The sequence below is a fragment of the Mustelus asterias genome, chromosome 23 (assembly GCF_964213995.1).
Source record: "Mustelus asterias chromosome 23, sMusAst1.hap1.1, whole genome shotgun sequence".
Lineage (NCBI taxonomy): Eukaryota > Metazoa > Chordata > Chondrichthyes > Carcharhiniformes > Triakidae > Mustelus > Mustelus asterias.
Window position 1 is genome coordinate 18,667,878 of NC_135823.1, and position 25,644 is coordinate 18,693,521.

General features: G+C 43.7%; 1 protein-coding gene across 2 annotated transcripts in view; it reads left to right on the forward strand.

Moving 5' to 3' along the window:
• Positions 1–2,295: 2,295 nt before the first annotated feature.
• Positions 2,296–25,644, forward strand: part of pemt (phosphatidylethanolamine N-methyltransferase) — a 128,083-nt gene continuing 104,734 nt past the window's right edge. Inside the window, exons 1-2 of one of the 2 annotated variants that reach the window (XM_078240062.1) lie at positions 2,296–2,459; positions 13,074–13,181. In XM_078240062.1, coding sequence (XP_078096188.1) covers positions 13,089–13,181 — 93 coding nt within the window. In that variant the 5' untranslated portion in view covers positions 2,296–2,459; positions 13,074–13,088. Of the gene's footprint in view, positions 2,460–4,359; positions 4,552–13,073; positions 13,182–25,644 lie in introns of those variants that run through there. The other variant, XM_078240063.1, reaches the window with a different exon arrangement.

Here is a 25,644-nt window from a genome sequence, read left to right on the forward strand (position 1 = left end):
CCCCCATAGTCGGCTTATGATGAAAGTGAGGAGGTGTGGGATAGAGGGAAAGTTGGCCGATTGGATAGGTAACTGGCTGTCTGATCGAAGACAGAGGGTGGTAGGCGATGGAAAATTTTCAGATTGGAGGCAGGTTGCTAGCGGAGTGCCACAGGGATCAGTGCTTGGTCCTCTGCTCTTTGTGCTTTTTATTAATGACTTAGAGGAGGGGGCTGAAGGGTGGATCAGTAAATTTGCTGATGACACCAAGATTGGTGGAGTAGTGGATGAGGTGGAGGGCTGTTGTAGGCTGCAAAGAGACATAGATAGGATGCAAAGCTGGGCTGAAAAATGGCAAATGGAGTTTAACCCTGATAAATGTGAAGTGATTCATTTTGGTAGGACTAATTTAAATGTGGATTACAGGGTCAAAGGTAGGGTTCTGAAGACTGTGGAGGAACAGAGAGATCTTGGGGTTCATATCCACAGATCTCTAAAGGTTGCCACTCAAGTGGATAGAGCTGTGAAGAAGGCCTATAGTGTGTTAGCTTTTATTAACAGGGGGTTGGAGTTTAAGAGCCGTGGGGTTATGCTGCAACTGTACAGGACCTTGGTGAGACCACATTTGGAATATTGTGTGCAGTTCTGGTCACCTCACTATAAGAAGGATGTGGAAGCGCTGGAAAGAGTGCAGAGGAGATTTACCAGGATGTTGCCTGGTTTGAAGGGTAGGTCTTATGAGGAAAGGTTGAGGGAGCTAGGGCTGTTCTCTCTGGAGCGGAGGAGGCTGAGGGGAGACTTAATAGAGGTTTATAAAATGATGAAGGGGATAGATAGAGTGAACGTTCAAAGACTATTTCCTCGGGTGGATGGAGCTATTACAAGGGGGCATAACTATAGGGTTCATGGTGGGAGATACAGGAAGGATATCAGAGGTAGGTTCTTTACGCAGAGAGTGGTTGGGGTGTGGAATGGACTGCCTGCAGTGATAGTGGAGTCAGACACTTTAGGAACATTTAAGCGGTTATTGGATAGGCACATGGAGCACACCAGGATGATAGGGAGTGGGATAGCTTGATCTTGGTTTCAGATAAAGCTCGGCACAACATCGTGGGCCAAAGGGCCTGTTCTGTGCTGTACTGTTCTATGTTTCTAAAACATAAACTGGAGCCTAAAGAGGAATCAGTTCTTACATTGGTGTTAATATGGGTGGCAATAGAGGAAGCAGTGGCTGGGGGTCTGCTATTGGTGAGGAAATAACTTTTCTCATTATTACCAGAAAACTGTTAGGGCCCACAGCCTTTGCTGTATCCATTGCCTTCAGCCATTCCTTGATCTCATGTGGAGTGCATCAAATTGGCTGAGCATTGAGATCTGTGATGCTGTGGACCTCCGGAGGAGGCCAAGATGGATCACAGATCCAAGATGGATCCCACTTGGCACTTCTGGCTGAAGATTGTTGCGAATGCTTCAGCCTTGTCTTTTGCATCGATGTGCTGTGCTCCTCCATCACTGAGATTGGGGATATTTGTGGAGCCTCCTCCTCCAGTGAGTTGTTTAATTGTCCACCACCATTCATGGCTGGATGTGGCAGGACTGCAGAGCTCAGATTTGATCTCTTGGTTGTGGAATTACTTAGCTTTGCCCATTACTTGCTGCAAGTAGTCCCGTGTTGTGGTTTCACCAGGTTGACACCTCATTTTTAGGTACGGTGGGGCTGCTTCTGGAATGCCCTTCCAGAACTCTTCATTGAACCAAAATTGACCCCCTTACTTGGTGATAATGATAAACTGGGATTTATGTCGGGCCATGATGTTAAAGATTGTGGTGGAGTATGATTCTGCTGCTGATGGCTCACAGTGTCTCATGGATGCCCAGCCTGAGTTGAAAGATCAGTTTAAAGTCTATCCCGTTTAGCACAGTCAAATGTGTACATGTTGAAATGGTACAGCCAGGAACGTTTAACCTGTGTGGTAAATCCATATTAAGGTTATCTTCACTTTGATCGATTTGCTTTCCAAGTCCACAAAGCATCCTTTGGTAATTTTAATAATGCATATTCTGCCAGTGCAGCTGACCTCCAGCTATTGAGCTGCACACACTTAATAAGAGCTAGAAAAACAACTGTTGCTAATTGGCACAATAAACGGTTTAAAATAACTAGTTATGGACACAATCTAAATGAAATAAACTCCGCAGGTGAGAATAACTGAAAATAGAAAACTTCACTGTACACAAACACAAAGCTGCTTTGTACACAAAGCTGGGTACAAAGACCAGTTCCAGGCACACAAATACTGATCGTTTGCAAATGAAGTAAGAAAATTTGACCCTGAATCTTTTTGAGTAAAGCCTGGTTGATTTTTGAAAACAGTCATGCTAATTTGGTACGACAAACTCCTTGTCTATTGAAAAGAAGCTGATTCGAAAGACTTGATAAAGATTTTTTTAAGTTCATGAGGAGGTGGTGATCTACCTTTGTAAGTATATTGTGTATAAAAACTTGTAGGATTAAGTCCAACTATAGAAATTGAGTTAATAATCTAGGCTGACACTTCAAACTAATCCTAAAGAAGTCCTGCATTGTTAAGACTTTGCTAACTTTTTGATTTGATTTTATTGTCACATGTCTTGGGATACAGTCAAAAGTATTGTTTCTTGCGCGCTGTACAGGCAAAACATACTGCTCATGAAGTATATGGAGGAAAAGGAAAAGGGTAGGGTGCAGAACATTTGTCGGAATTTTACCAGCACGCCCGCCCCGATTCTGGGGGCAGGCAAGGCTTGGAGAATGGCATTCTCCGTTGGCCTCGGGTGGGATTGTACGAACCTCGGACGGAAGTGCTGGTAAAACTCCGTCCATAGTGTTGCAGCTACTGGTAAGGTGAAGAAAAAAATAGCTTAACATGCGACAGGACTGTTCAAAAGTCTGACGGCAGCAGGGAAGAAGCTGTTCTTGAGTCTGTTGGTATGTGACCTCAGAGTTTTGTATCTTTTTCCTGATGGAAGAATGTGGAAGAGAGTATGTCCGGAGTGCGTGGGGTCCTTGATTATGCTGGCTGCTTTTCCAAGGCAGTTGGAAGTGTAGACAGAGTCAATGGATGGCAAGGTGTTGAATTATGGTCCCGCTCAAGTGGAAAGATCCCATGGGACGTTTTGAACAACAACAAAAAGAGTTTACTAATTTCTAGTTTCTTTCCTGATAGATGCTGCCAGACCTGCTGAATTCTTCCCATATCTTCTGTATCTGCAGCATTTTGCTAATTTTTGCATACTAATTTCTGTTCTGGCCACAATTTTCCTTTAATCAACATCATTGGCACAGATGAACGAGTGCAAATTGCCCTGCGCAAATTGATTAGCTCAAATAACCACCAAAATAATAAATGTGGAACATGACATCCTAAGCAGGTGGAAATATATTAATTTCTTGGTGGTTGAAAACGTCACTCGCCTGAACACAAATGCAAAATTATACACAAAGGGCAGCTACAGGCACACAGATAGTAATCACTCCTAAATAAAGTATGGAAATTTGACCCTGAGCATTTTGAGCAAAGTATGGTTGATGTTTGAAAACAGGCACAAATACACGCTGATGTTTTTGTAACAAGTTTCTTGTGTATTGAAAAGAAAGTTGATTAGCAAGAATAAGTAAAATATCCTTATTTAGTTAAATCTGACCACTAATATTTGACATTATTTAAGGGCAACACAGTGGTTAGCACTGTTGCCTCACAGGCCGGGTCACTGTCTGTGTGAAGTTTGCAAGTTCTCCACATGTCTGCGTGGGTTTCCTCTGGGTGCTCTGGTTTCCTCCCAAAGTCCAAAGATGTGCGGGTTAGGTTGATTGGCCTTGATAAATTGCCCCTCAGTGTCAGGGGGATTAGCAGGGTAAAAACATGGGTTTACTGGTTTAGGTTATCTGGGTGGGACTATTGTTGGTGCAGGCTCAACGGGCCAAATGGCCTTCTTCTGCACTGTAGGGATGCTATGATTCTTCTATGATGATTATTCCAAGAACAGGAAAGTTGTTTTGGTATGACCTGACCAGCATTTCTTGCTCAATCAACATCACTGAACCAGATTATCTCTGGACTTGGGTTTGCAGTGTTAGGTTTGCGCAGTGTTAGGTTTGCACACTGTAAGGTTTGCACAGTGTTGGGTTTGCAGTGTAAGGTTTGCACAGTGTTAGGTTTGCACACTGTAAGGTTTGCACAGTGTTGGGTTTGCAGTGTAAGGTTTGCACAGTGTAAGGTTTGCACAGTGTTGGGTTGGCAGTGTTTCTCCACAGAGGAGCTTGCCTGCTGAGGTGTGCTTTGGCAGGTGGTCCACACAGCCTGGAGCCAGCTGGGACTACATCTCCCAGAGTGCAGAGCGAGGGCGCATGCGTATAACGGCGCTCGCAGCCTGGCAGACGGCGGTCACCGTTGGCCGTGCGGAGGCGGCGGTGGAAATATCCTGGCGAACGGAGCCGCGCACCCTGAATTCCCCGTGCCCGGAGACGGCAGGGCTGCGAGCGACTCAGACGTGGAGTGCTGCGGAGGCTTTGCCAACCTGGATTACCGCAAGGTATCGTTTCTCACTCCGCAGCCAGCCTGTGCAGGCCGCGTGGTTGCCATGGTTTCCCCCCTGGCCCCCCTGTTGCATCGTTAAATGTGCTCCGCCTTCCGCTGTACCCTTTTCCAACTGTGCCCGGGGAGGGGCAGAGAGCGCCTTCAATCAGCACCCCGCCCCACCCTTAACTAACAGGGTGTGTGGGGGCAACCTGTTGTCCTAGGGTGCATTTAAATTCCACCTCATTCACCAACCTCCCCACCTGTAGTTATCTTATCTATTTATTTTATTAGTGTCACAAGTAGGCTTACATTCCCACCGCAATGAAAATCCACTAGTCGCCACACTCCGGCGCCTGTTCGGGTACAATGAATGAGAATTTAGCATGGCCAATGCACCTGACCAGCACGTCTTTTGGGCTGTGGGAGGAAACCGGAGCACCCGGAGGAAATCCGTGCAGACAGGGAGAACATGCAGACTCCGCACAGACAGTTAGGAATCGAACCCGGGTCCCTGGTGCTGTGAGGCAGCAGTGCTAACTACTGCGTCACTATGCCACCCTCTAGATGGTGACCCTCTTTTAAAAAAAATACTTCTACAGACACTTATCATTGAGTAAGTTATTTAAAAAAAACAGATGCTCAAATCTTAAGACACATTGTTACTATTGGCAATTGCTTCCTGCTGTTCTGAAATTGAGTGGTCCTTTGACACTGATACCACAACTCAATCCTTTTAAATTAAAGGTTCTGTCATCAATTTCCAAGAATTTTTCAGGTGTTCTGAGAATTTGTATGAACTGATTTAGGGATGGCATAGTGGCAGAGTGGTTAGCCTCACAGCGCCAGGGACCCGGGTTCAATTCCAGCCTTGAGTGACTGTGTGGAGTTTGCATGTTCTCCCTGTGTCTGCGTGGATTTCTCCCACAGTCCAAAGATGCGCAGGTTAGAATCATAGAATCCCTACAGTGCAGAAGGAAGCTATTCAGCCCATCAAGTCTGCACTGACCACAATCCCATCCAGGCCCTATCCCTGTAACCCCACATATTTCCCCTGCTAATCCCCCTGATACTAGGGTCAATTTAGTGTGGTCAATCCACCTAACCTGCACATCTTTGGATTGTGGGAGAAAACTGGAGCACCCGGAGGAAACCCACGCAGACACGGGGAGAATGTGCAAATTCTACACAGACAGTGACCCAAGGCTGGAATTGAACCCAGATCCCTGGCGCTGTAAGGCAGCGGGGCTAGCCACCGTGCCGCCCTAGGTGGATTGCCCATGCTCAATTGCCCTGTAGTGTCCAAAGTTGTGTAAGTTAGATGGAGTGGCCATGCTAAATTGCCCCTTCGTATCCCAAGATGGGTAGGTTGAAGGGATTAGAGGAGTAAATATGTGAGGTTACGTGGATAGGGTCTGGGTGGGATGTTCCACCAGAGAGTCAGTGGACCGAATGGCCTGCTTCTACACTGTGGGGATTCTATGTTGATTTTATCTTAACAAGGATTTTTAATTGTTTGGCGAGAATTCAGAATTACACTAATATTTGTTAAATAAAGTAATATGCTCAGCTCACAAGCAACTCCTCAAAAGTAGGGATTTTTCAGCTTTTGTTATCTGAAGCTATCGAGTGAAAAGCATGCATTAGGCACGGTATACTGTGTGTATATAATCAAGAGATAAAAATGGACTGTCAGAACGATCAATGATCTTATGATGCAATGACAGTTGGACAATATTCAATTTTCTTGCGTTTAATGTAGTGTCCCTCTGAACTGCCCCAGCAAACCACTCGGTTCAAGGGCAATTAGGGATTGGCAACAAATGCTGGCCTGCCATCGATGGCCACATCTCATGAAAGAATTAAAAATTAATTAACCACGTTGAAAATAGAAGTATCAGGTAAATAAAAGTGGATCTTGCTCTTCATGGGGATGGAGTGCATTTATCTATTTTGGGATTGTGAGTTCTGTTCTTCAGAAATTCGTAAGTCACTTGTACTTTCATATAAAGTTTTAACATTGAACCCAAAGTTGGTAACAGTAACACCTGAAGAAGGACTGCAATCTGCATGTTAAAAATTAATCACTTTTAAGCACATTTAAAGTCAATTCGCTTAAGTCTGATCATTTGCTTAAAAGAATTAAGTGCTGTTGTGTCTCCTAAGAAAGCTCAATTTCAATTATCAGCTGTGTCATTGTGCCATCACTTAGGATCCATATAAATCAAGCTTTCCTATATACTGCAGTGTGTTTACAAATGCAAAGTGCAATTATTTTATACTGATGCTTATCACCAGGGTGATTCACCAACAAAGATAGGATGTTCCTCGATTATCCCGTTTTTCTCTGGAGCTGTACAAACTGTGCTGTTGTACAGATCATGTTCTCAGAACTTTGCAATCCTTGATCTGAACATCACAAGTAACTGAGCCTCCCGTGTAATGTGTCTGTAACAAGTTGTTCACATGGTTATCTCTATTATCATGTCTTTGTTCACATCTTCATCTTTTAATAGAGCATTCCTGAAATCCCCTGGCTGGTAATTTGTTTCTGATTTTCACGCTTCTCTCAACCCCCGTACAGCTTCCTTGAATTATGTTCTATTCTTATGACACCGGCGGCTGCAATTGTCAGATTAACTCTATTTTTATGATTCATATTGAATCATGAAATGTTGCAGCATAAAAATTGGTCACTTGGCTCATCAAATCCTTCCATCTCCCTGTGCGGAGCCGAGGTCTAATCCTATTCCTCTGCTTGTCTTTCATTTTCTGAAATCCTTCTATGTTTTAACGTGTTACTTTTGTAAATATTTTATTCATTTAATGATATTGGGCACACATCTGCTTATCATTTTTAATGTGATAGAAACCATTATTTTCAAAGTATTCCACTTGTAACAGGTGGTGGTGTTTTCACCCTGCTATAGTTAACCACAAATGTAGGTTGTGGTTTTCTGCTGCCGCCAATGGTGGGATTTGTGGTGGGATTTGTGGTGGGCAGGGCCACTTAATTTGGTGTGATCCCTGCTGGTGGAGAATTGAATTTTGTCCTCCTGACTTTGGCTGATTAAAGGTGGGTCAAGTTACCCGACAAACAATCTTGGGAACCCAGGGGAGGCACGATAGCACAGGGGTTAGCACTGCTGCCTCACGGCGTCAGGGACCTGGGTTCAATTCTGGCCTCGGGTCACTGTCTGTGTGGAGTTTGCACGTTCTCCCCATGTCGGTATGGATTTCCTCTGGGTGCTCCGGTTCCCACCCACAGTCCAAAGATGTGCAGGTTAGATGGCTGGCAATGCTAACTTAGGGTTACGGGGATAGGGCCTGGGTGGGATTGTTGTCGGTGCAGGCTCGATGGGCCACATAGCCTTCTTCGTTGTACGGATTCTATGATTTGCATTCATTAGCATCTCAAACATGCGAATTAAAAGGCCACCTCACCAGAATTATGTTCGTCCTCCAATTTAAGTTCGCCGCCAGTGAGAATTTAGAATATTCAGTTTTATGACTGTGAAGTGGTGAGTGCCTGGTGAACTTTGTCAAAAATCATTTTCCATGACTTTTCAGGTCAGTTGATGTTGTTTTCACCTTCTTGGGGACCTTGCATAACTCACTCAAGTGCCGGTAGCAAATGCTGCACCAAGGCTGAGATGGGAAGGTTTAGGGTGGAAGGGTGGACAAAGCTTTGACAAAGGGTCATCTGGACTTGAAATGTCAGCTTTTTTCTTTCCTTACAGCTGCTGCCAGACCTGCTAAGATTTTCCAGCATTTTCTCTTTTGGTTTCAGATTTCAGCATCCTCAGTAATTTGCTTTTAATCATAGAAATCAGCAGCTGCTCCATTCAAGTCATGTTTTGGTGTCTCAGGTGTCAGAAATGCGACATGTGCAGAGTAGTCCTGGTAGAGGCAGGTAATAGGGAAAATTCTAGATCATTATCAAGGGTTTTGTAGCAGAGAGCTTGGAAAACAGTGGGAGAATCAGACAGAGTCAGCATCGATTTTCGAAAGGAAAATCATGCTGGACAAATCTACTGGAAGTCGTCCGTGTATGTAATTAGTAGAGTTGATGAGGGTGAGTTGGTGGATGTAGTTTATTTGGACTTTCAGAATGCTTTTGACAAAGTCCCAATAAGAAATTAGTGTGTAAAACTAAAGCGCGTGGGATTGGGGGTAGTATATTCAGATGGCTAGAAACTGGTTGGCAGATAGGAAATAAAAAGTAGAAATAAACTTTTTCTGAATGGAAGGCAGTGACTACTTGGTTCCTGCAGTGATCAATGCTGGGACCCCAACTATTCACGATATATATTAATGATTTAGATAAGGGAACTAAATGCATATTTCCAAATTTGCAAATGACACAAAACTGGGTGGGAGGGTGAGCTGTGAGGAGGTTGCAGAGATGCTTCAGTGTGATTTGGACAAACTGAGTGAGTGGCAATTGCATGGCAGATACAGTATAATGTGGATAAATGTGAGGTTATCCATTTTGGTGGCAAAAATAGGAGGCAGATTATTATCGGAATGGCTATAAACTGAGAGAAGGGAATGTGCAATGAGACCAGGGTGTCCTCGTACACCAGTTGCTGAAGGTAAGCATGCAGGTGCAGCAGACAGTAAAGAAGGCAAACAGTATGTTGGCCTTCATAGTGAGAGGATTCGAGTACAGAAGCAGGGATGTCTTGCTGCAATTATACAGGGCCTTGGTGAGGCCACGTCTGGAATATTGTGGGCAGTTTTGGTTTCCTTATCTGAGGAAGGATATTCTTGCTATAGGGGGAGTGCAGATAATGTTTACCAGGCTGATTCCTGGAATGGCAGGATTGAGGAGAGAACGAATTGGTTAGGATTATATTCACAGGAGTTTAGGAAAATGAGGGGGGATCTCATAGAAAACTATAAAATTCTAACAGGGCTAGACAGGAAGGATTTCCCGATGATGGGGATGGCCAGGTCCGGGAGTCATAATCTAAGGGATTGAGATGAGGAGAAATTTCTTCCCCAGAGAGTGGTCAGCCTGTGGAATTTGCTACCACTGAAAGCATTGAGGCCAAAATAGTGTATGTTTCCAAGAAAGCGTTAGATATAGCTCTTGGGGCGAAAAGGATTATAAGATATGGGGGAAAGGCGGCATCAGGCTATTGAGTTGGATGATCAGCCATGATAATGAATGGCGGAGCAGCCTTGAAGGGCCAAATGGCCTACTCTTGCTCCTATTTTCTATGTTTACCCCTACTTACTCATGCACGCTGGTGGCAGCAAGAATATTGTGCTGGAGAAGGACGCATTACACTTTGGGGGAAGGAGGATACACGATGGGCATGACACCCTCACCATATGCCATAGAAGCCAGTCGATGTGTACAGCTGGAAGGCAAGACGGAGAGGCAGTGCCACATGTACCAGGAAAGAAGATGAGGAGATAGGACAATCAGGTACTAATTACCCTGTAGGAAGGATGTACAGACCCTGTACAATCCTCCATAGAAAGGAGAACCAGTGCCGAAGGCGACTGACTTTAAGCCACGAGGTGGTGACAGACATATGTCCCATGGTGCAGCAACTCCCTGAGCCACATTCTATTTACCTCCATGCCCTGCCAGTGGCTGTGAACGTAACCATCACTTAATGTTTCTGTCTCAGGCTCTTTCCCGGGCTCAGCAAGAGATCTGTCTGTCAGCAGCACAAATATGTATTCAAGGCTATAAGTAATGTTCTGTTTTGTGTACAGGATGACATTAATTTCCCTGCAGACTTGGCATCTTGGATTCAAAGAGCTTTGGCCATTTCCCAGTTAGCAAGCTGCTCTCAGGTTCAGGATGCTGTTGGTTACATCCTACGTTGCCAGAAAGACTCCAACTCCTAACTTGGACACTTTCATCAACTGAAAGTCCTTCCATTCACTCAATATTCAGGTTATTTGTGACTGCAACAAAGTCTTCCTTCATGTGTGTGTAAGATTCCCTGGTAGCTGCCACAACTCCTTCATACTAAGGAGTTACCAACTCTCTCAGCTTTGTAGATCCATGGTTAGCTTCTAGGGGGTAAGAACCTGGCAGGTGACCCCCTTATGATAACATGCTATGTTCTATATATAATGACTGATATACTCTTTCAGTCATATTGTTATACCCAACTGTTGGGTACATCCTGATAGATGGGTGGCAGTTGGTGGGACAATGACCATGGCACTATTCATCATCCATCCACTGAGTCTTGGCAGCTAACTAATAATGTTTCCCCTGGCTGGTGTATCGAGAACCATGGAGCACAGTCTCAGAATAAGGGGCAGGCTAAGTTTGATATGAGGAGGAATTTCTTCACTCCGAGGGTGGATTTTCTACCCTAGAGGGCTGTGGAAGCTCAATCAGGATGGAAATTGACAGATTTCTGTATACTAATGACATCAAAGGATATTTTATTTTATTATTTATTAGTTTCTTTTTTATTAGTGTCACAAGTAGGCTTACATTAACACTGCAATGAAGTTATTGTGAAAATCCCCTGGTCGCCACACTCGGGCGTCTGTTCGGCTATACTGAAGGAGAATTTAGCATGGCCAATACACCTAACCAGCATGTCTTTCGGACTGTGGGAGGAAACCGGAGCACCCGGAGGAAACCCACGCAGACACGGGGAGAACGTGCAGACTCCGCACAAACAGTAACCCAAGCTGGGAATTGAATCCTGGCATTGTGAGGCAGCAGTGCTAACTTGAACACCGTGCCACCCCAATGTGATGGATAGTGAGGGAAAATGGTGTGGAGGTAGATGTTCAGCCATAATCTGTTTTGAATTTTTTTAAATCATTGGATGTGGGCATCACTGGCTGGGCCAGCATTTATTGCCCTTCCCTAATTGCCCTTGAACTGAGTGGCTTGCTAGGCTATATCAGAGGGCATTTAAGAGCCAACCACATTGCTGTGGCTCTGGAGTCACATGTAGGCCAGACCAGATAAGGACGGAAGATATCCTTCCCTGAAAGACGTTAGTGAACTAGATGGGTTTTTACGACAGTCAACAATGGTTTCATGGTCATCAATCGTACTGTATACTCATGTTGCTCCTAGTTGGAACAAGGGCACTTTAAGCGACCAATCATCGGGCATTTGCTTGGGCAAATGGACAGTCTATCCTAACAGCCTGTAAAATAAAAACCTTCCCAATAAAGTTCTTGTATGTCTGTACCTTTGTGGTCTGCAAGCCTATCTTTTAAAAATACCACAATTAGACTGTTAATTCCAGATTTTTATTGAATTCAAATTCCATCATTTGCCATGGTGGGATTCGAACCCGAGTCCCCAGCACTAACTTGGGTCTCTGGATTACTCGTCCAGTGACAATACACCATCATCTCTCCTTGAATGGCAAAGCAGGCTCGTTGGGCCAAATGCCCCACTCCTGATTCTATGTTCCTTTTGACTCTTGTGCACCTGGCACGCAGAGGAAAATCTACACCACAGTGCTTATTTTCCAGCCAGTCAAGGCATTGCTTTTTTAAATTTTAATTTTATCTCAACTTAATCTGCAGAATTATTCTTTCAGAATTACGAGGTACAATTGTTTTCTGTATTTACCACCCACTCTGATACAGCTATGTTGAAATATATTGTACATATCGCAAAAATATTGGCATGTGTCACAAGACTATTCTTGACTCAGAAGACAGTGTTCTAAATTATCTCTTGACTGACTGTTAAACACTGCAGAGAATAATTTCTTCAGTGATTGTGAGACTAATTAAAAAAGATTGTATTCATTTTTTCGTACTTTTTAAGAGTCGTGGCCTTCAATTTCACAGTATTTCATAGAGCCAGTAAAATAAAGTTAGATTAAAGTGCTAGCTTCAAACTAATAGTTGAATCATGTGTTTGTTCTCACTATTGCTATGTTCCATATTTGCGAAAGTAAAGTTTGTGAAGCAATCACTATAATTTGCTTAATAGTTTGGAGAATTACAGTTCACATTTCCAAACCATAACTGTTTTTAATTAAACTTGACTTTCTTCTCCCACAGTAATACGTACTTGCAGGCTGCGTTGACACATTTTTATCATCCATAATATTATGCTTGTGTTTTTTTTCATTCACCATTGCAGGCATTGCTTTCCATTATTTTTTAAAAATCCATCTACTCTCATCGGAGCATTGACCAGAGAGAGTGCAGTTCTAAAAATGGCAATGCCTCATCCATTTGGTCGTTTATATGTTAGCTTCGACTTATTATTTGACTGTGGAAGACATCACTGTCAATCCTTTACTCGCTTGATGAGTCCGGGTCACCAGATGGTGATCAGCAATAGGAACCATTACATTTTCCCCGTCCCATGTCCAGGGGTGCCTAGGCTCAGGCAGGGAATTATGCCTGTCTGTGCTCTTGCTGCTCTTTCTGACTGACGTTTGAAGTTAAACCAAGTGGATCATTCGGGACAGTTTAATGGCCTTTCTAACTAGTAAAATAACATTAAACAGCTAAAAGCTGTGTGAGTCTTATTTGCATTTGTCAAAAATAGAAATGTAAAAATGTTTCTTTCAGATTGATCTTTCAATAATGGACGATATTTTCGGCTACTTCGATTGGACAGACTTAAAGTTTAATATCGCTATCCTGGCTGTCGCTTTCAACCCATTGTTTTGGAATATTGTGAGTATTGGATGTTGCTTATACTGTTCTTCATATTTACTGCATTCTCTGTTTGATGTATCTTCATACCTTTTGTCAAAAAATAGAAATCTATCTGTATAAAATAGCAAAGAAAAATACACCAGGTGGATATTCTCAATGAGTGTCAAATAGGACCTTGGCATGTAAGGGTTGTTGATTGGCAGAGGCATCGGATTTATTGAAAGATACTCAAAATTAAATTTCCAGTTTGATACCAACTAGAAATTCAGTAAAAAGCAAATAATGAACAAACATAGAGGCGACCAATCTGATCCCTGAAAAAAAATGTTCATGAAGTTCTTCAAATATCTCTGCTGGTTCCACACCACCCCAGCATTAATCTCTGAAAATATAGTTTATTGAATAATAAATACACGCAACCTTTTGTAACCTAGCCCAACTTTTAAATCTCTTCAATAACTTTTTCCTGTCATCTCTCTGGAGCACTCCTTTGTATCTGTTCTGCTCCCAGAGGCTGAAAGCTAGGTTGAATAATTTTATGCTCTCAGCAAGTATATAAATTTTCAGGCCCTGCACAAGCCTTCCATGGCTTTGCTTAGAATCTCCTGCAGTCTTTTTGATTTGATTTATTAATGTCACATGTATTACTATACAGTGAAAAGTACTGTTTCCTGCCGCAATACAGACAAAGCATACCGTTCATAGAGAAGGACAGGAGAGAGTGCAGTATGTAGTGTTACGGTCATAGCGAGGGTGTAGAGAAAGAACAATTTAATGCGAGGTAGGTCCATTCAAAAGTCTGATGGCAGCATGGAAGAAGCTGTTCTTGAGTCGGTTGATACGTGACCTCAGACTTTTGTATCTTTTTCCTGACGGAAGAAGGTGGAAGAGAGTATGTACGGGATGCGTGGGGCCCTTAATTATGCTGGCTACTTTGCCGAGGCAGCGGGAAGTGTAGACAGAATCAATGGATGGGAGGCTGGTTTGCATGATGGATTGGGCTACATTCACGATCTTTGTAGTTCCTTGCGGTCTCGGTTGCATTTGATACTTTCCTCCAACTTCACTTACTGCTTCAAGCTGTGAATGCTCAGAGATGGCAAAAACGTGAAAAAGAATGTGATATTGATAAAAATTAAAGAATGAACAAATGCATAAAATGAAATATGTAACTTTAAATGGAATAAAATCTTTTAAAGAGGAAACAATGCAAAAGAAGTCATGGAAAAACCAACTGCTGAGGCAAAAATTTAAATAAGTCAATATAAAAAAAACATAAATTGAAATAAAAAAAAACGTAAAATCAAAATTAATCAGTACTGAAAAATTTGGGGAAAGAAAATGATAATTTTCTTGTATTGGATTTTTAAAAATCCCCATGAACACCACCAGAGGAGTTCTTCTTAACATAGCACTTTCAAATGCGAAGTGATGCATTTTGGAAGAAATAATGTAGGGAGGAGTTATACAATAAATGGCAGAGTCATCAGGAGTATAGAAACACAGAGGGACCTAGGTGTGCAAGTCCACAAATCCTTGAAGGTGGCAACACAGGTGGAGAAGGTGGTGAAGAAGGCATATGGTATGCTTGCCTTTATAGGACGGGGTATAGAGTATAAAAGCAGCTGTATAGAACGCTGGTTAGGCCACATTTGGAGTACTGCGTCCAGTTCTGGTCGCCGCACTACCAGAAGGACGTGGAGGCGTTAGAGAGAGTGCAGAGAAGGTTTACCAGGATGTTGTCTGGTATGGAGGGTCTTAGCTATGAGGAGAGATTGGGTAAACTGGGGTTGTTCTCCCTGGAAAGACGGAGAATGAGGGGAGATCTAATAGAGGTGTACAAGATTATGAAGGGTATAGATAGGGTGAACAGTGGGAAGCTTTTTCCCAGGTCGGAGGTGACGATCACGAGGGGTCACGGGCTCAAGGTGAGAGGGGCGAAGTATAACTCAGATATCAGAGGGACGTTTTTTACACAGAGAGTGGTGGGGGCCTGGAATGCGCTGCCAAGTAGGGTGGTGGAGGTAGGCACGCTGACATCGTTTAAGACTTACCTGGATAGTCACATGAGCAGCCTGGGAACGGAGGGATACAAACGATTGGTCTAGTTGGACCAAGGAGCGGCACAGGCTTGGAGGGCCGAAGGGCCTGTTTCCTGTGCTGTACTGTTCTTTGTTCTTTGTTCACTTCCACTTGCGCTATAGATGCTGGACTTGCTCAGATCCAGTTTGCTTTGCTGGCAGTGTTAAAACGAGGAGGAAAATGTATAGAAATATCGATAAGTTCCTTTATGCAGGTGGTCTGTGAAGAGAAATAACGAAAGAATGAATTATAAAAAGATGCACTTTACAGTGCAATAAATAGTACAGTATTTCCTTTTACACTGATGGATGTGTGTGCATTGTTTTCAGTGCTTGTTCATAGTGCGAAGAAGGGAAGGCGCACTATACTGAAGCATTTGTGAAGAACATGATGCTGACTACTCTTTCTTTATCAGTGCAGTGGTTAATGATTTTTAAAGATTGACGAGCTGATTAGATACCTAATGACTTTTACTTGAAATGTGCTGTTCGTGACAGAGTAGTCCATTCTTATTTTGCTTTCAAGTTTATTTTCAAGAATTTTACTTACAAGTTTAAAAGCTTATCTTTTTGATAAAGATTTCCCCATGGAAGGCATCACATCTAAGCCCAGTCCTTAGCTTGTGTCTCGACAGCACACTTTGCAACAAGGATAGTAATTAGATGTGGAAGCCCTGGCTGATGATTTGCTCTGTGCAGGACCACTGAGGAACATTGAAACATTCTAAATGGGGCCCTGGCTGGAAATTGGCCAACTCCATACATACTGAGAATTGAAGCTGAGATTTCTCTGATCTGAATGACTCGGATGCATACCATAAACTGATTTACCTATTAAGCCATCAGCATCACAGAGAATTCCAAAGAATCTCCAACCTCTGAGTGAGTGAACTTCTCCTCATCTCATTCATGAGGCGGCATGATGGCACAGTGGTTAGCACTGCTGCCTCACAACGCCAGGGACCTGGGTTTGATTCCCGGCTTGGGTCACCATGTGTGTGGAGTTTGCACGTTCTCCCCGTGTCTGTGTGGGTTTCCTCTGGGTGCTCCGATTTCCACAGTCCAAAGATGTGTGGGTTAGGTGGATTGGCCATGATAAATTAACCCTTAGTGTCAGAGGGACTAGCTACGGTAAATGCATAGGGTTATGGGGATAGGGCCTGGGTGGGAGTGTTGTCAGTGCAGACTCGATGGACCAAATGGCCTCCTTCTGCACTGTAGGGTTCTATGATGAATGCAGAGGCATTGCCTCCTGGATCTAGTCTCATCAGTAAGAAGTTTAACAACACCAGGTTAAAGTCCAACAGGTTTATTTGGTAGCAAAAGCCACACAAGCTTTCGAGGCTCTGAGCCCCTTCTTCAGGTGAGTGGGAATTCTGTTCACAAACAGAACTTATAAAGACACAGACTCAATTTACATGAATAATGGTTGGAATGCGAATACTTACAACTAATCCAGTCTTTAAGAAACAAAACAATGGGCTCAGAGCCTCGAAAGCTTGTGTGGCTTTTGCTACCAAATAAACCTGTTGGACTTTAACCTGGTGTTGTTAAACTTCTTACTGTGTTTACCCCAGTCCAACGCCGGCATCTCCACATCATGTCTAGTCTCATCAGTCAGGGGAAACTGCCTCTCAAGAGACAAAAAAAGGCACTGTTGCATTTCTGTAGTGCCTTTTGGGACCTCTGGACTTTGTAAAGCGCTTTGCAGTCTGTTACTTTTGAAGTTCGGTCACTGTTGCAATGTAGGAAATGTGGCAGCCAACTTGTGCACAACAAGCTCCCAGAACAGCAATGTGAAAATGACCAGATAATCTGGGCGGAACTTTACCAACATTTGTCACTGTCAGATTCAGACTGAAAACTGGCATGTATCTCTCCAGATGCACAACATGCTTTGAACCCAGATTTCCTGGCACTCCGTGTACGGAGAAAATGAGAGCGTGGTTTGCGCTGTCACTCTGGCAGGGTGGGGCCTGGTAGAGCCGGCAAGGCCTGCTCCACAGAGATCGGGTGCCATTTTTAAAGGGCGCCTAGATCAGTGCTGCAAATGAACCACCCTTTAAGGGCAAGGGGAACACTCCCCACCCCCGCCCCAAGCAAGCACTTGGGTGACCTCCACCCCTCCCCCCAGCATCACACAAGCATCAGGGTGCAGGAGGCGGTGCCCAACATTGCCAGAGGGGGCAGTCCCAGGGTAGCTCTCCCCCGGGGGCTATACTTAGCTTGGCGCCCCCGGCGGGTGCCCAAGACTGATTCCCATTTTTATATGGCTGTTGTAAATATCAGCGAGGTATGAATATTCACTAAGCAGGGAATTATATGGCAGGGTAGGCCTTTAATGATCTTGAAATTTATGAAAGTAAATGGAAATGAGGTTGGAATCTCATTGCGTCACCGGCGAAGGATGGGGAAAATTGGAAAACGAGATCTTGTCGGCTAGAATCCCATTTCCCGACTCTCGCGGGATTTTGGGCCCACATTGTTGTTTGCATTGATGACTAACGTGTGCTCAAAATCGCCCCCACTGTTTTTTTTAATGTTAATTGAGGGGGTAGATATTGGAGATGATACAGCTGATATCATCTGCTTTTCTTCAAAATAGTATGTGTGCTCTTCATGACATTATAAGAATTTCGTGCATTTCAGTGAGATCACCTTTTCATAACAATTCCAGAGATTATAGGCTCATTGTACTCAATCCCTTCTCAGGAATTAATGTAGTGAACCTTTGTTGCACCCCACCTAAGGCTTGTATATCTCCATTTGGTGGGAGACCCAATCTACACACAATACATCAGGTGTGGTCTCATCAAAACCAAATGTATTGCGGCTCAGCTTCCTTATGCTTGTATTCCAGTCTTCTTGCAACAAAAACTAACCTGCCCTTTGCCTTCCAGACTGCTTGTTGTAGCTGCTTGTTAACTTTGTGATTCCTGTATTAATAACACCCACGTCCCTTTGAATGTAAATATTTAATAGCCTCACACCTTTTTTTAAAAAGTTAATGCTTTTCTATTCCTCCTACCAAAGTGGACTATTCCACTCTTCCACACATTCCATACTTTATGTGACACCATCTCACAGAATCAGTAATGTAGTCTGTATATCTTTGGAGCCTCTTTGCATCATTCAGCTTACTTTTCCACCTAGTTTTGTATCATCAGCAAACTTGAACATATTACACATGATCCTCTCATCCCCTCTAAGCAGCTGAGACCCAGACACTGAAAATTACTCCTTTATTCTTACTTGCTATTTTCTGCCTGTTGGCTAATTCTTAATCCATACCAACATGACTTCTAATTCCATGGAACCTAATCTTGTGTAACTGCCTCTTGTCTAGCACTTTATGAAATGTCTTTTGAAAATCTAAATATACCACATCCACGTATTCCTGCTTACTTATCTTGTCAGATTTCATCCTCAAGAAAGTCCAATAGATTCATAAATTGTAGAGCTGTTGCCTTTCCCTAATATAAGTGTCCTGAGACTCATTGTCAATTGTCGTAAAAATCCATCTGGTTCACTAATGTCCTTTAGGGAAGGAAATATGCTGTCCTTACCTGGCCTGGCCTACACGTGACTCCAGATGCACAGCAATGTGGTTGACTCTTAAATGCCTCAAGGTTGAGCAATAAATGCTGATCCAGCCAGTGACGCGCACATCCCATGAATTAATAAAAAAGTCCCAAATAATAGATTCTAGCATTTTCCCTACTACTGATGTCGAGCTAACTGGCCGATAGTTCCTAGTTTTTTCTCTCATTCCTTGAATAAGTTGAGTTTGCCACCTTGCAGTCCAGGGGACCGTTCTATAATCTGGAGAATTCTGAGAAATAGCAATAAATGTACTCACTGCGGGGGGCGATCCTCTCATCCGGCTGCGCTAATGTTTTAGCGCAGCAGGCTGGGAGATTCTCAAGTCGGCTGATTCGTGGGATTTGCGCATGCGTTCCTGGCCCGATAGAATCTCCCAGCGCCGGATTTCTGGCGGTGACAGTTCAGCACTGGAAATCGGACTGAAGTCTCCGGGCTCACTAGCATCCCCCCAGCGGGGATTACAGTAGCTCCCCACTAACGGGGAGCTGATGGCCCAAACTCATTGGAGTGAAGGGGGAGCATCAAGGTCCCCCAGAGGATTGGGCGGCGGTGGGGGTGAGGGGTGCAGTGCAGTCAGTCGGGGTGCGGAGTCAAGGTGGGCATGGGCAGTCCCAAGGGGCTCGGCCCTAATGGGGGGGGCGGGGCTGAGAGGGCGGCAGGGCATGGTGGGGCAATTGGTCGGGGTTGGGGGGGGTCCCGCTGCCACTTTGCAGACAGGATCGGTGGGGAAAGGAGGGAGGCCAGTGATTGGGGGTTTGGGGGGGTTTCAGCTTGCTGGAGGGGTCAGGAGTGCGGAGGGAGGGTCGGGACTGCGGGGATGGGGAATTGGGGGGTGGGGGGGTGGCTGGAGATCGGGGTGGGCCGGAAGGGGGGGGGTGTTCGGAGCTGGCCTGGGATGGTTGGGGGGCCGGAAGGGGGGGTGTTCGGAGCTGGCCTGGGATGGTTGGGGAGCCAGCAGTTGGGGGGGGCACAGGGTCATGGGGCTGGCCAGCGATCGAGCTGGTCAGCAACTGGGAGGCTAGCAGTGCAGGGCTACTGCGCACGCGCCGACCTCAGCACTGACATTTCGGCGCATGTGCAGTGGCCCGCTCAGCGCTATGCTGCCGGCCTCTCGGGCCATTGATGTTTAATGATATACACGCTAGTGACTTCTGTAGTACACAGGGCGTGGGAGAATCTTTTCTGAACTCCCACTGAAAAAACCAGCGTCAATTACTCCAGTTTTCATGCGAATGCGACCCTTAGGCTGGAATTTTACCAGCACGCCCACCCCGATTCCAGGGGCGGGTGAGGCTCGCAGAACGACATTCTCCGTTAGCCTCGGGTGGGATCGTACAAGCCTCGGGCGGGTGTGCCAGTGAAATTCCACACTTAGAATTTTTTTGGGAGAATTCCAGCCTTTATCGCTGCAGCCACCTCTTTTTAAAAATTGAGAATGGAAGCTAAGAGAACATAGACGTTACCGCACAGAAGGAGGCCATTTGGCCCTTTGAAGGTCATGGGGAATTTGTCTGTTTTTAGCCCTATTAATTTTTCCAGTACTTTTTCTTTAGTAGTATTAATTACTGTAATCTCCTCACTCTCATTAGACTTTGGTTCCTCACTATTTCTAGTGTTTCTGTGTCTTTAACTGTGAAGATAGATACAAAATATTTGTTTTACATCTCTGCCATTTCCTTGATCTCCATTGTCATTTCTACTGTCTTTGGTAGCATTTACTTTTGTTAATCGCTTCCTTCTGCATATCTGTAGGCAATATTTTTTTTGCCAATTTGCTCTCATTTTTTTCACTCTTGTGTCAATTTGTTGCTTTACAGTTTTTATTTTTAAAGTCCTCCCAATTGTCAGGTTTGTTATTATTATTTTGTAACCTTGTAAGCCCCTTTTTATCTGATGCTATCCTTTTAACTTCTCTGGTCAGCCACAGTTGACTACTTTTCCGGGGTGATTTGTTCCTCAAGGAAATAGATACATAGAAACTAGGAGCAGGAGTAGGTCAGTCAGCCCTTTGAGCCTGCTCTGCTTTTCAGTATGATCATGGCTAATCCTTGACCTCAATGCCACATTCCCACTTTCTCCCCATATCCCAAAATGCCATTTGAATCAAAAATGTTATCTATCTCTTTCCTGAATACATTTAGTGACTTGGTCTCCACTATTGACTGTGGTGGAGAATTCCACGGGTTCACTACCCTTTGAAGACATTTTTCCTCATCTCAGTCCTAAATGGGCCATCCCGTATCCTGAGACTATGTCTCCTGGTTCTCAATTTCCTCAACCAGGGAAAACATCCTCCCTGCATCTAGTCTGTCCAGCCCTGTAAGAATTGTATATGTTTCAATCAGATCTCCTCATTCTTCTAACCTCTAGTGAATACAGGCCCTGTCAAACCAATCTCTTCTCATATTACAGCCCTGTATCAGTTTAATGAACCTCCACTGGACTTCCTCTATGGCAAGTATATCCTTTCTTAGGTAGGGAGGCTATAACTGCACACAATTCTCCAGGTGTGGTCTCATCAAGGCCCTGTACAGCTGCAGTAAGATATCCGTACTTCTGAACTCAAGTTCTCTTGAAATGAAGGCCAACATACCATTTGCCTTCCTAATTGCTTGCTGCACCTGCCTTTCCACTTTAAGTGATTGGTGTACAAGGACACCCAGATCCTTTTGTACATCCACACTTTCCAATATATCACCATTTAAACAATGCTTTTCATTTCTGTTTCTCGCAGCCAAGAGTATAGCTCCACATTTAGTCACGTGGGCGGAATGCTGCCTCACAGCACCAGGGTCCCTGATTCAATTCCAGCCTTGGGTGCCTGTCAGTGTGGAGTTTGCATGTTGTCTCCATGTCTGCACGGGCTTATTCTTCACTCTCCATCTCAATGAAGAATTCTATCATACACGGTTATATGGTCACTCTTTCTCGAGGACTCCGCACAACAAGATTGTTAATTAATCCCTTCTCATTGCACAGTTTCCAGTCTAGAATAGCCTACTTTCTTGTTTAATACCTTTCTTGCATCGCCACTACTATTTTGGGGCATATAGACAACCCCCAACAACATTTACTGCCATAGAAACCCTTCAGTGCAGAAGGAGGCCATTCGGCCCATCAAGTCTGCATCAACAATCCCACCTGGCCGTATCCCCATAACCCCAGATATTTACCTCACTAATCCCTCTAACCTATGCATCTTGGGACACGAAGGGGCAATTTAGCATGACCAATGTACCTAACCTGCACATCTTTGGACTGTCAGAGGAAACCCACGCAGACACGGGGAGAACGTTCAAACTCCACACAGACAGTGACCCAAGCCGGGAATCAAACCCAAGTCCCGGAGCTGTGAGGCAGCAGTGCTAACCACTGCGCCACCATGCCGCCCCGCCCCTTGGTGTTTTTTTAACTTCACCTGTACAAATTCCACATCATGATTTTCTGAGCCAATATCCTTCCTCACTATTGCATTGATTTCCTCCTTTCCGAACAATACTACCCCACTTCCTTTCCCTTTGTTTTGTCTTTCCTAAATAATAAATATCTCTGCAAGTTCAGTTCCCAGGCTTGGTAACCCTGCAGCCATGTCTCTGTAACTGCAGCTATATCATAGCATATCATAAACCAGGATCACGCCCGATTTCTCGGCTCTCGCCCAACGATGTGTGGAGTAAGCCGGTAACATCCCGGCCATGGTGTCCAGACCAGCATGAAAATATTGGCACAGGGTCAAAAGCCCTTTTGACTGTGCAGCAGCAGTGGGAGGTCATGTGATGATGCATCCAGGAGTTGCAGCAGTTGCAACCAGAGTTGGCAACTGATTTGAGTAAACAAAAAATTAAAAAATTAAGTTTTGATATAATTTTGAAATTGTGTTTTTGTACATAAACTCTGATTTATCTTTTATTATTTGTTTTGTCTATGGCTTCTTCTATTTCTTACTTCTTAAACCAAAATCATATTTTTTAGCCTCAGATATGGGATTTGTCAAGAGTGTTTTGTCCAAAACGCTGAAGGCAATTAGCAAGTGTGAAGTGACTTATACTAAATTTGATTTGCATTTATCAGCAATTTGAGAGGTTTACTACTTAGCCTTGGTACTTTACCGCCCAGATTACTTTATGCATAAGATGACACTTCAGCTCATATAATAGAAGCTTTGATCAGGAGAAGAGAAAAGGGATGTGAAATTCAGCTCACGAGTGCCTTTGGGTGCTTTGATGCTGCTTGGAGGACAAAGTGGCATCAAGGCATGTGTTGCAGACTTCTCCCACACACAGTGCCAGATGACATATTTATGAAGACTCTGTCTGCCAGAAGAATGCAGAGCAGGTAGATCATAATGTCCATCAGTGACTGATGCTAATTTGATGCCTGCTCTGTCATTTTAGAACTCCACACTCCAGCCAACACACTTTCTTAACCTAAGACAGCTGATAAGCAACAGGGAGTACTCCCACCAGTGCTATTTAAAGGAATAATCAACTAGTTCCAATTAGTTGCAGGTTGATTTTGCTGTTGCTATGATTGAGCAAATACTTTTCATAGTTGTTTCAAGTTGCAATAATTTGGAACGGAATTGGGATCGGTTGAATATGTCATAGTATCCCAGGAGTTTTTGTTAACTAAGGAGGGTTAAACAATCAGTTGAGAACTAATGTTCTTAATAGATAGGCTGTAAATAATTATTTATTGATTTATTTAATTTTTATTTATTAGTGTCACAAGTAGGCTTACATTAACACTGCAATGAAGTTACTGTGAAAATCCCCCAGTCGCCACACTCCGGCACCTGTTTGGGTACATTGACCATGCTAAATTCTCCCTCAATGCACCTAACCAGCATGTCTTTTGGACTAAGGGAGGAAACTGGAGCACCTGGAGAAACCCACGCAGACATGGGGAGAATGTACAGACTCCACACAGACAGTGACCCAAGCTGGGAATCGAACCCGGGTCCCTGGTGCTTTGAGGCAGCAGTGATAACCACTGTGCCACCATGCATTTAGAGAATGTACAGGGATTTTCTTTAGAACATTAATGTTCATGTCAGATATGAGCTTTTATGTAGTACCATTTACAGTAAAGCAGAATTCTAAATGTCCTTTAAATTTTACTTTTGTATTTTTACCACACCTACATCTTGCACCTTAAGCAGCTGACCTCCTCTAACTCAGAAGGAACAATAAAACCGAATAGTAAACTCATTAAAAGCTTCTCTTGTAAACATTTACCCATAGCACGTTAACATTTTTAAAAAGTCTTTATAGAAATGGAAAATCCTCAACTGTTCTCAGCAAATTTTGTATCTTTTCAATTAAAGATGAAGGAGGTTATAACCAATCCCTCCTCTGTTCCACTTCATCAATAAAAATATTATTTAAAAAAAACTATAGACCAAAAACACTTTTATTCCCTTTCATTCCAAAAATTTCATATTAAGCATTGCTTGGAACGTTCACAGTCGCTCACTTGGAAGTGATTACTTTGGAGATTGGAACTGAACAAGTAGCATGTGGTACATGTTATAAGGATAATGGGAGTCTCAAAATAGCATATAATTTCATGACATGAACATTGATGTTTTTGAACTTCAAAGACTGGACTGTAGCTCGTGTGGAAAAGTAACTTTTCTATTTTGTAATTCCAATGGAATTCCAGATTTCAGGATCTAGAATAGAAACTGAAGTTGTGTTCTGAGACATTTTAGAAACAAATTCAAGGGCCACGAATTGTCAATTCAGTATTTCCTGCATCAGACACAGATGCCGGTATTTTACCGCCCGAGACTCGTAAGATCCCGCCCAAGGCCAGTGGAGAATGCTGTTCTGTGAGCCTTGTCTGCCCGATTCTGGGGCGGACGAGGTGGTAGAATTTCGGCAAGGGTCTAAAATAAAATAGAGAAAGCACGGCATTATTCGTATTTCATTTTCATTTTCATTGGCACCTTTGCTTCCTAATCTAAAACATTGATTTTATACATCCTGATAAATTACTAATTTTTTAAGTGACATGCAAAATTGTTTGCAGTTTCTGGCAACTACAGACAAAACACGTATAATCAAATTTTTAAATATTATTGATTAAAAACACAAAAATGTACTGCCCAGCACAGAGAGAATAAAGTTTTCGAGTCTGGAAGACCCTTCGTCAGAGTGAAGGGTGATCCAGACTGGAAACGTTGGCTCGATTCACTCTCCACAGATGCTGCCAGACCTGCTGAGATTTTCCAGCATCTTCTGTTAGTGTTTCAGTTTCCAGCATCTTCAGTATTTTGCTTTTATACAAGTGGCAGTGGGGGACCATTTTGGAGATAATGACCATAATGTAGTTAGATTTTAGCATAATTATGGAAAAGGACAAAGATAGAACAGGAATCTATTAGGAATCTGTCCAGGTGAAGGCAGCAGAGCGGCGATGGTGATTGGCGGTTGCAGGTAAGATTTGCATAGGTGCAGTCACTGCGACCAGAAGGTGGTTTGTGGAGGAGCTGTTGTGAACGAACAGTTAAATCCCAAACACTACTTCAGTGTTTCCCTCCCTACCTCCTCCTGTAACCAAAAAAAAAGTCGTCGGGAGGACCACAAGCAAGGGAGAGGTGAGAGAGATTCTTTTATCCTTTTACCTGTATAAGGGCAGTATGGCAGTTAGGGCAGTGGTATGCTCCTCCGCCAGATGTGGGAAATTAGGGAGCAGCCTAGTCTCCCTGACAACTTTGTCTGCAGGAAGTGTGTCCAGTTGCAGCTCCTCACAGACCACATTGTTCGGTTGGAGCGGCAGCTGGATGCACTGCA